This window comes from Hydra vulgaris, chromosome 02 (assembly GCF_038396675.1).
Source record: "Hydra vulgaris chromosome 02, alternate assembly HydraT2T_AEP".
Lineage (NCBI taxonomy): Eukaryota > Metazoa > Cnidaria > Hydrozoa > Anthoathecata > Hydridae > Hydra > Hydra vulgaris.
This window is the reverse complement of record NC_088921.1, coordinates 46,486,015-46,498,475: the sequence shown is the minus strand read 5'-3', so window position 1 is coordinate 46,498,475 and position 12,461 is coordinate 46,486,015. Positions and strand designations below refer to the sequence as shown.

At 27.8% G+C, this 12,461-nt stretch overlaps 1 protein-coding gene across 1 annotated transcript in view; it reads left to right on the top strand.

The window, feature by feature from the left end:
• Window positions 1-12,461, top strand: part of LOC100201004 (RRP15-like protein) — a 42,561-nt gene that overhangs the window by 28,074 nt on the left and 2,026 nt on the right. Inside the window, exons 5-6 of the mRNA XM_065791120.1 lie at window positions 3,870-3,959; window positions 6,970-7,025. Coding sequence (XP_065647192.1) covers window positions 3,870-3,959; window positions 6,970-7,025 — 146 coding nt within the window. The remainder of the gene's footprint in view (window positions 1-3,869; window positions 3,960-6,969; window positions 7,026-12,461) is intronic.

Here is a 12,461-nt window from a genome sequence, read left to right as displayed (position 1 = left end):
AGCCCTAATATATATTTATGTATATATATATATATATATATATATATATATATATATATATGTGTGTGTGTGTTTGTGTGTTTTCTTTCCACCTCGCTTTCCAGACAACCCGAATCGTTTACCTTCTCTTCTCGACTTATGTCTTGCTTCTGATCCTAGTCAATGCTCAGTTTCTCCACATTCACCCTTAGGTGCTTCTGATCACAGTTTGATCTCTCTAAAACTAATATCTCATTCTTCTTCATCATCTAAATCCCCTAATATCGTACCTCTTACAACTACCTTAAAGCTGACTGGGATTCTCTCCGTGATTTTCTTCGTGATGGCTCTAGGGTAAAAATCTTTTGTCTTCCTGTCAACAAATGTGCTTCTTACATAACTTCGTGGATTCAGGCTGGCATAGAATCTTTTGTTCCCTCTCAACGATTCCATGTCAAGTCTCACTCTCCTCCATGGTTTTCTACACATTGTGCATTGTGCTGCGATTGTCAATCGAAACCGTTACTTCCATATCTATCAGCAAAACAATTCTCCAGAAAACAAACGTCTGTTTAATACTGCTAGAAACCATTGTAAAAAGGTTTTGTCTAACGCCTAAGCCCGCTATTCTCAGGTCATGAAATCTTGTATCTCATCTCAAAAATTAGGCTCTCGTGACTTCTGGAGAATCTTTAATAGTATCAATAATAAGGGTAAATCTTTAATTCCACCTGTCTTGTATGGTTAAGACTTTGTCACCTCACCTAAAGACAAAACTGAATTGTTTGCTAAAAACTTTTCATCAATATCATCTCTTGATTCCACTAGTTGCGTTCTACCTGATATTGCCAACAAACAGGTTGATCCATTGCTTGATATTCGTATCACTCCAGCTTTTGTATCTAAAGTGATTTCCTGCTTAAACTCTTCTACAGCTTGTGGCCCGGACAACATACCTGTTATTGTCTTGCAGAAGTGTTCTCCGGAGCTGTCATCTATACTTTCAAAACTATTCAACAAGTGCTTATCAGAGTCTTGTTTTCCAGCCTGCTGGAAAGCGGCATCCATCAACCCTATTTTCAAAAATTCTGGAGAGTGACCTGATTTGTCTAACTACTGTCCCATTAGTCTTCTTCCTATCATAAGCAAGGTTTTTGAATCTTTAATTAACAAACACTTAATTTCTCATCTTGAATCTAATAACTTTCTGACCATTAATATGGATTTTGATCTTCTCGTTCTACAGCTGATTTGCTAACAGTAATAACCGTTAGGTTTTATCGTGCATTAGATAAAAGTGGAGAGGTTAAGGCCATTGCTCTTGACATTTCAAAAGCTTTTGATAAAGTTTGGCATGCTGGTCTTCTTCATAAGCTTTCTTCTTATGGTGTATCTGGTAACATCTTTAAGTTTATTGAATCCTTCCTTTCCAATCGTAGTATAAAAGTTTTCCTCGATGGACAGCATATATTTTTCAGCCAATCGTTATCGCAATAATTTAGATCTTCCTATATTTATGAACGGTAACGTACTCAATGAGTCATCCACTCTTAATCTTCTAGGATTAACTCTTACTTCTGATCTTTCTTGGAAACCATATATCAAATCAGTTGCAAAATTAGCATCTGCTAAGGTTGCATCTCTTTATCAAGCTCTACACTTTCTTACTTCGGATTCTATTCTCTATCTCTATAAATCTCAAATCCAGCCTTGTATGAAATACTGTTGCCATATTTGGGGCAGATTTTCTAATGATGCTCTTTCTCTTTTAGACAAGGTGCAAAAACGCATTGTAAACATAGTTGGAACTGCTCTTGCAGCCACCCCTAGCCATTATCACACTGTCGTAATGTTGCTTCTCTTTCTCTTTTCTACAAATACTATAATGGGCACTGCTCTAAAGAGCTAGCGTTAAGTCTCATCCTTTTTCTATGACTGTTCCTAGGTGCTCCAAAAACTCTTATTTGTCTAGTTTTTTTCCTCGAACATCGGTCCTTTGGAATTCGCTTCCTTCATCTTGCTTTCCTGATTCATATAATTTGCAATCCTTTAAGTTGTCTGTCAATGTCATTAGGGTGACATGAAATTATTAAAAAAGAACAGCAATGATCTGCAGTACATTTCATATGTATGAATGCTCAGAAAGTACAACTTTTAAATGAAAAAAATTTTTCTCCTGACTTTTTTTATTTTTCCACTGTTTATTTAAATTTTATGATATTAAATATTTTATATGTTTTATGTACAAAAAGTGCATTTATTTTATTCTACAAATATATAGCATGTGTATATTATCTTTTAATGTAACAATAGTTAAAAAGCTGTAACAAATAAATATGTGGAAAACATCAGCAACCCAAAAATCATTAAGAAAATATTATAATATTATATAGTGTTGTTTTGACTATTAAATAACTTGACTGTTAACTAATACAAATAATATATTTTCTAAAGTCTACTAAAATCAAATAATGCATTTCAAAATCAAATCATTTTTTAAGTCGAGTAAAAGTTGATTTAGTCGAATTACGGTAATAATTTATTTTATTGAAATAAACTGTAGTAAAAATAATAAACTAATTTATATTTCCTTTCTACCTTTTAACATTATTTTAATATTGAGCAAAACAATGAGAGAAGTGCCGCTCCGACAATGGAACAATTTATTCCCAGACCTCAATCGTTTAGGGACTTCCTTAAACACTTGCTATGCATCAAAGTCTTTATGATCATATTTACAATGGATTGCATCAAGTAAAAAAATTAAAATATTAATTAATGAAATACATTTAAACATAGATGAAATACATAGTTTAAATTAGTATAAATTTATTTTGTATTTATTAAGGTGCTTCAAGAAGTCCTAACAGTCTTATCACAGAGCACCACAAAGAAGCATAAATAATGCTAACATTAGATAAAACTTTATGAGAGTAAACAAAAAACTAGGTAATAGTTTAAAAACTAGGTAATACTATTGTAATTCTTATCTATGCTTTTGTTTCTTTTCCTGAAAATGTTTTTGAATTTTTTACTCTATGTTGTAATAATCATTTGATCACTATAGTTAATTTTAAAAGAACGTGCATCTCAATTCTTTCACATTTTTAATTCTTTATGTGATTTGAATTTCTCTGAGGAATGAATTTGAAAAAAAAATTCACAAACAAAATTTAAAGATTGAAAAGTTAAATCGAATGAAAAGATGAATTTTAAAGTTTTTACTCAACTAAATCAACTTTTAGTTGATTAGTAAGTCCACGGTCGATTAAATCAACTACTCTATTTTTTAAAGTTGACTAATTTCAACTAGTCCTTTTTTAGTTAATTTAGTCCAAGTCGATAACAGCACTAGTATTATAACAAGTATTGATGTCATATCAACCTCTAAATCTTATTGGTTCAAATTTTTGTAAAGGTTACTCAATGAATTTATGGCAACAAAATTATGCAAAATACATTCTTGCTTTTTTTAAACACTAACCATTAGACCACTCATATTTTATATAAGTTTGAGTTAAAATTTTATTTATATTTATATAAATAAAATTGTGTAAACTTATATAAATTTTTCTAACTATATAATAATTATCTAACACGAAATAAACAAACAAATACAATTTTTTTATAACAAACATAAATCAAATATTTTTAAATTATTATTCATAAAAAAAGATAACTGATCATTATGAAAATCAAATTTACCTTTCAGAAAAGCATAGATTTAATTCTAAAATAAACTGGATGCTATTGATAACTGTGTGTTATACTTGCCTATGTTTTGACACGTGAATAAATCTCAGTTTTCCTTATTAACTTGTTTCTATATTTATTGTATTTATCATTATATAAACTTTATCACTAATAGTTAAATTTAAAAATTTTTGCAGTTGTGAAGTTATTTAATGCAGTCAATGCTCATCAAAAGACTATGTCTGAAAAAATGAAAGATGCAAATACAGAGTCTAAGAAGGAAAAAGGTTGTTTTTTTTGTTTTTGTTTTTGCAATATATTACTACTCTTTTTTGTTTTTATTATAATGATAAATTTATAAACTCATTGGGCAAGTAATTTTTATTTACAATTACTATTTTAATTATTTCTATTTTACTACTTATTTTAATAGGAAAGCTAATATATATATATATATATATATATATATATATATATATATATATATATATATATATATATATATATATATATATATATATATATATATATATATTCTGGGAAAAAAATTTGGGCGGCAGTGTTTTTCAATTTTAATTAAATTCAATTTCATTAGAAGTTGAAAAAATTTTTTTTAATACGACCTAACTGTTTGGTGATCCATATTAGCTAAAGTTAAAATTTCTTAAAGGTGATACAGTTAAAGTTTTTCTTTTTGGTGGCTTTCAAATTTTATCATTGGTGGTATTATTTTTTCAATATTTTAATTACACTTTTTAACCTAATATCTAAACAAGTTTGGAAAAAGTCCATTTGATAACATATTAAGAGGTAATATATGTCGTGTTCCATTCATTTAAGAATTTTATTGACAAATTCCAGTTTTTACTGATAAATGGGATTCTCCACTAGCATGTGATGAGAGGTGAAATCTGTTATTTCACCTCTCTTTTATGGTCTAAATTTTGTTACCTCACCTAAAGACAAAGCTAAACTTTTTGCTAAGAACTTTTTATCAATCTCATCTCTTGATTTCACTAATCACATCCTATCTGATATAGCCGACAAACAGGTTGATCCTCGCTTGACATTTGTATCACTCCTGCTTCTGTATCTAAAGTGATTTCCTGCTTAGACTCTTCTACAGCTTGTGATCGGGACAACATACCTGTTATAGTTTTGCAGAAATGTCTCCAAAGCTGTCGTCTATACTTTCAAAACTATTTAACAACTGTTTATCAGAGTCTTGTTTTCCAGCCTGCTGGAAAGCGTCATCTGTTATCCCTACTTTCAAAAATTCTGGAGAGTGATATGACTGGTCTATCTACTGTTCCGTGAGTCTTTTTACTATCATAAGCAAGATTTTTGAGTCTTTAATTAACAGATCATCAATATGGATTTTGATCTTCTCATTCTACAGCTGATTTGCTAACAATAATAACCGATAGGTTTTATTGTGCATTAGATAGAGGTGGAGAGGTTAATGCTATTGCTCTTGACGTTTCAAAAGCTTTTGATAATGTTTGGCATGCTGGTCTTCTTCATAAGCTTTCTTCTTACGGTGTATCAGGTAACATCTTTAAATCCTTCCTTACTAATTGTAGTATAAAAGTTGTCCTCACTGGACAGCATTCTTATTTGTTTTCTGTAACTAAAGGCGTTCCTCAAGGTTCTATCCTTAGTCCTTTACTTTTTTTAATTTACTTTAACAATCTGCCAGAAATTCTCACATCTTAGGTAGCATTGTTCGCTGATGATACTACCATTTATTCTTGTCTTGATAAGAAGCCAACACTCTCTGATTGCTTGGAAGGGGCATTTATGCTTGAAAAGGATCTCACTTCTGCTACAGCATGGGGCTCACAGTGGCTGGTGAACTTTAATTCAGATACTCAATTTTTTTCAACTAATTGTTATTGCAACAATCTAGATTATATATTTATGAAAGATAATGTACTCGATGAGTCACCTACCTTTTGTTTTCTAAGATTAACTCTTACTTTCGATCTTTCTTGGAAACCATGCATCAAATCCATTGCAAAAATAGTATCTGCTTAGGTTGCATCTTTTTATCATGCTTGTTACTTTCTCACTCGGCTTTCTATTCTTTATCTCAATAAATCTCAAATTTATCCTTGTATGAAATACTGTTGTCATATCTGGAGCAGATCTTTGAATAATGTCCTTTCCCTTTTAGACCTCTTTTTTTTCGTTACATACACCAATAGCAACTATATAAAAATGCAAAATTTGAATTATGAAATACATATTAACATTATGAAATATATTAACTTTGAAACATTACACAAATGCAAAACATGATTTTGTTAATTGAAATAAAACTTAGTTTAAAATTTAACATTTTTCTTAAATAAAATAAAACTCAACAGTTAATAGTATTATTGGGTGTGCAGACTTTTTTGAATTTATTTTGTCAATATTGCCATTGTTAAAAAACATTATTAGGACATATCTTTTTTTCTTATAAAAAATACGTTTAATAACTTCTTTAAATATCTACTTTGTTTTCACGCCTAAGTTGTAACAGCTACTATACAAAGTACTAATATGCTTGCGTTCAAAGTTGAACACTTTAAGTCAAGGATTAATTAAGCAATTTAATTTGTGCATGCATAAATATAGTAAATGTAAAAAAATTTGTCAATTTTTTTCATAATGTATAAAAAAGTAAAAATTGGTTAAGGGCCCTACTATTACTACTTACTACTACTTACTATAGACTGCTATTACTACTTACTACTACTTACTATAGTCTACTATTACTACTTACTACTACTATTACACTATTACTATACTGTACTATTACTATTACTATACTATACTACACTACTATACTATACTATACTATACTATACTATACTATACTATACTATACTATACTATACTATACACTACTATACTATACTATATACTACTATATACTATACTATACTATACTATACTATATACTACTATACTATACTATACTATACTATACCACTATACTATACTTACTACTATTACTACTTACTATACTATTACATACTATTATTTTAGAATATATAAGATTAGATATTATTTATATCGTATATATTATAGATGATATTTATTTTATATATATATTTAAATTATAAAAGTAAAAGACCCATATAGAATTCGTACAAAGCCTCTTTAGCCACCACATCCCTGATTATTTTTGTAAACCTAACTGTTATATAGTTGTTTTTTTAAATCTAATTATTATATAGTTATATTTGTAAACCTAATTGCTGTATAGTTATATTTGTAATCCTAATTATGATGTGGTTATCTTTATAGCTGCAACAAGTGCATCAAAGTCAACTTTTATGGATCTCCTAACAAAGAAATCTCAGGTTTATTTTTTGTTTGCAGGTGTTTGCAAAAGTTTATTTAAAAGTGTTTTTTTTTTTAATTTTAAAATTTAGCTAAGTATGTAATAAGCTCTTACTATCTTTTTTTTGACCTTTCCAAATAAACTTTTCTAATCCTGTAAGGTTGCATTTTTTTCCTTCAATTGTACACACACTAAAGTGATTACTGCTTTAATGAGTCATCATATTTTGTTACTTTAGGCTTCTCTTATAACTTACCATTTAGTTAAAATTCATTTGTTTACATTAGATTTTTCTGATGAGCTTAAAATGTTTGTATTCATTTAATTTTTTGCTGCAAATATCAGTGCTTTTATTCATCTTTTCTGCAAATTTTATTTTATCAGTAGCATAATATTCTAAACGCTGTGTCAGCGCTTTAGAATATTATGCTACTGATTCAAATAGTTTGCAACTTTTATATCTTTTATTGACTGTTTTTGTTTTGTCTTTTGTTTTAATATTTTTATCTCTTTAATTAATTTTCTATATTCTAACTGTCTAACTCATGAGTAAATTTAAACAAAAAAGTTAAAGTATAATGATTTAATGTCAACACGCTTGGTTATTTGTATATATATACAATTATAAAACAGACATTTGGTATTTAGACATACCAATGTAGCTGTTAAGATCTAAAACACAGGTCATATAGTATCAAAAGGGTTGTAAATAAACTAAGTAGGTTCCTACAGTAATAAACAATAACCCCAGAGCAAACCTTGTAGTACGTTGAACTTTCAAATCATTCTATTAATGGGCAAGATTATGCAAGTTTTAATGAAAATATAATAACACAATCATTATTAGAAAATATTACATTATTTCTTCAACCTTATACCACCTAATGTTCCCAAAATGGAACACAGCAAAAAGATGAAATTCAAATTAATTTATACTTTGTGTTTTCATAATTACATAATATCTTAAATTTGAATGTTGATAACTTATTTATATCAAATTCGGTAGCATTTATATTTAAAATGGTAAATTTTTTAAATTTATTGAAAACACAAAATCGTAGAGTTTTGACACCACTTAAGTTGAGTCTTCACAACTCAACTCCAAAAATTTGATTTTTTTTTTGAACCCAAAATAATTATTTCCAGTTTAAATACGTCAATTACATTCACTCATATTGATATGCATGCTATAAATTTTTTTTTTTTTTTGTTATTTCTTCTCCCCAAGGCCTAGAAGGCCACTACAGATGAGTAGGCTACTTAATTGTGGTTATAACCCTCTCTCAACTCTATAACTCCGAAACACGAACCTTGACGAACAAGGCGGCTGCGCGGAGAAACAAGTTGAGCGCGGTACTACCAGGGACATGGTGGGGATCGAACTTGGAACCTCTCGCATATGAAGCGAGCGCTCTACCACTACACCACTACCGCAATATAGGAAATACCGCAAATAGGAAAGTAATTTGATTAAAATAAAATGTTCCCATATGGGAACATTAGGATGATAATAAAGTTGCTTAAGTGTCATTTTTATATGAAACCTTTAATGAACAGCTAAGTAAAGGGGTAAATATTTCATGAAAAATTTAGCATAGCTGTGTCTATTTTGGCAAAAACAGTGCTAAAATGTAAATAAAAGGAAAGCCAATACATTTTGAGTGCAAGCTTTGGGCTTTATGTGGATATTATGGATAAAAACTACAAATTTATACTGGAGAAGATTCTACTAGAAGATCTGAGATATCTTTAGGTCAGCAAGTTGTTCAAGATATGCCAGAAGTAGTGAAGCAAAAATCTAGTACAAAGTTTCACAAAATATATTTGAAGAATTATTTCACAAGTGGAAAGTTGATGAAATTTCTTTCAGAGGAGGGTTTCATTGCTACAGGAACTGTTCGTAAAAATAAAACAGATGGTGCCTCAAAAGTAATGATATCCAAAAAAACAATTGAAAAAGCAAAATAGAGGCACTTATGACTATCGTTGCAATGGTGAAGTTTTTGACTGCAAATGTCATGACCATTGCAAGCAACTACTTTACACATAAATATGGTGAAAAAGCAAGTTGGAACTAATTGTTTAATTAGTTATGAACTAATAATGCTTAGGTCAATGTTTACTTTTTTTAGTATTTCGTTAATTCTACTTTATTTATCTATTTTTTTATTTTTTTATTGTCTTGTTTAGAATGTTTTTTGTTTTGTTTATTTTATTTAGTATGTTTTCACAAAGTATAGTGAGAGACAATAATTTGTTTTTAGATACAGTTTTAGTAAATTAATATTTCCTACTAAAAATGTTCAAAATTTAATTTTTTTATTTTTGTGAAGCTTTATTTAAATAATAAAGACTGAGAATTTAATGCAACATGTTTATATATACTTTTTGAAATTTTTTTACTTTTGTAAAGTACAGTTTTTATTTAGTAATAAGCATGTAAGTGACTCATTCATTTTTTCCCAAAAAAATTTAAAATCAAGGAGAATTTATGTTAACATCCTAATGTTCCCATATGGGAACACTACTTTACTTTAGGTGCATTAAAAAAAAAAATTTAACACCAAGTATTAGTTATTTAGATCATAAATAGTCAGTGTTTTAACTATACTTAAAAAATATGAAATATGAAATATTTCTGGGGTAGTATAAGGTTAAGCAGTGTTCAAAGTGGTCAAAATCTAAAAGAAAAGACACTAATTGCAAAAACAGCAAACTTGTACAAGTTACCAATAACAATTAAATGCAAACAAACTTTCCTAGAAAATTACTTTACTACGGTACTAGGAAATGAAGTTATTCTTACCTCAATTGCTAGAAATTAACTTTTTTTTCTGACTGTTAGCTAATGATCCATAAAGTAAATTTCAAATCATAAAAATTTACTAAATTAAAACTATATTTTAACAGAAGACAAAGTAGAATTAAAAAAATTAAAATAAAAAGTGACATGTTTATATTATATAATCTTTTCAGTAAAATATGAAAGATAATCCCACCATCATGAGGAAATAAATGTAAAACTATAGGAAGAATATAAAAGGGATAAAAATGTTATAAATAAAAAGTTGTCTTTTAAAATTTGCAAATAATCTAAAATAAAACTTAGTACGAAGTATATGATCATTCTTGCTAATTATAATTGAAAAAATCCAATTTAATATATTTAATTTGATCATGTGTTTTATTAAACTTATTCAAATTAAACAATTTTTTAAATATATAAAGCAATTATTGTAGAAAAATGAGATATAGAAATATTGTCATTAAAAAATCATAAACTTTCTGAAGAATATCGGCATGAATATCGAATGATTTAAGTTTGTTAATCTATTTAGGTCTAACTTTTTTTTAATTTTAGGATTTATAGATGTTTCAAAAACTTTACTATGAGCTTTAATTTGTTTTCACTAAATGTAGATAGTGCAATAAACTATTTAATTATGGACTTCGTTCTTTTATTCTAAAAGCATCAGAACAACTTATTGCAGTATTTAGTTCTATTAATTTAGTAAGCATAAACTTCGACACAATGTCACCAGTTATAAGGTTTACATCTCCTTAAAAAAGCACACCCACTGCTGCCTTTACTGGAATTAACATGTTTCTAGTTCAAAAACAATTTTATTTTCACTATCTGCCTTTTTAATCGAGTCATTAATACAGATATTTACAGGAACCTTTTTTATGCAATTTTTTAACTTATAAAACTATTTAAGTATCGATAGTAAGCTGTTCGATCTTGTTTTGCAATCTTTTATTAAATGAAGTTTTTTTCCAAAATCACTTTTTACATATTTTTGAAGACAGTCGTCATTTTAAGTTAATGATTTTTTCAAAATCATTAGGATTTTTCTAACTTTATTTATCACCCAAATTTATTGCCTAAATTCTTTGTTTGTAATTATTATGTCTTCAATTAATTGATTTTCCACTATAAAGCAAGTCTCATATTCATCAGCATCGCTATCTGATTCACAGCTTTCACTAAATTCAGATTCTTTTCACTAAATTCAGATTTTCCAAACTTTCTATGGCAATGTAAACTTTCTCAACTAATTCTCTCTTCGGATGGATTGATGCTGACATATTATATAAAACTGATGTAATAGCCAGCTGAGTACCATGAGCAAAGCATAGCTGTTGGTTGATTTTATAATTTTCTTCATTGCACTTTCACTTCAGAAAAATTGTCTTCTTTATTTATGTTTGATGAAAAATAGCATAGTTTAATTGCTGTTTCACTTTCTTTGTTGCCCAGAAAATGTTTCCAATTTTGCTGCTTTTGGAGTTTTGCTGTTAAACTAATGAAATAATTTGACGAATCAAAGAAAATCTAATAACTTATTAATTCTGTCAACTTTGATATAAAAGTTTAAAGTTAAAAGGTTTTCAAGCTCCATAAATTTAAATAAATATATCTAATAATGTAAAAACACAATATAATTTCATCAATTTATTCAACATCAATTATTGGTTTTATTTATATTAATACTGCTTTTTTTTTTTTTTTTTTTAATTTTTTTTTTTTCCTAATTCTGGGCAGTTCAGAGGATTTGCTGTTTTAAGCACAACTTTTACTTCATTTTGTTTAAACCATTCCATAGCCAGTTTCCATTTTTCCAGTTTGTTTATAATATTGCTATAGCCACTATAAGGACTTGAAGCTAAATCAGGCCAGAAACAGGTCTATTATCATTTGATTTGATAAGAGATAAAAGCTGTTTTTTAAAATACTCTTTAACATACATTTGACTAGAAAGTATAGCCTCAGAAATAGAAAGATCTTATTTTTTGCCCCACCTGCAAATAGCTTACTAAATCAAGGCTTTAGCAAACTTATCATGTTTGGTGTATTTAAATTTTTATCTGTTTTATCTGTCCTCTATATATGGAAATATAAAAGGCTGTACCAGGAAATTGCTGAAGATTGTACTTGATATGAAGGATATGATTAACTTAAGTTTCATCATCTTCAATAATTCAGAAATTTTCAGAAATAAAATTGTCATAAAACTTTCTGCAGCAGGCTTATGTTTGATCAATTTTGTTTGAGAAAAATGTTGAACAACAATTAACTAGATATTAAACTAATTGCATAATTATTTAATAATATATTATTATAAATAAATTATTTTGATATTAATTGCATAATTTTTAATACTAGTTGCATAATTTTTTTTCAAACGTCTTTTGTCATTTTTAAAACTAATTTTAAGTTAAATGGGAAAACTAAATTATTTTTTTGAAACCGCAACATGTTATAAACAAAGTACAAGCACAATTAAAAATATATTTATATATCTACTCAAAAAAACATTTTTTCTTTCAAATTTATTTTGTGAACAAGCTTTAGTTAATATAAGACAAATTTAAATTACATAAATTAGTGCCAGTATAATGTATTTTTGTAAAGTTAAAAATACTTGTGTCATGTATATGATTTTAGCATCAT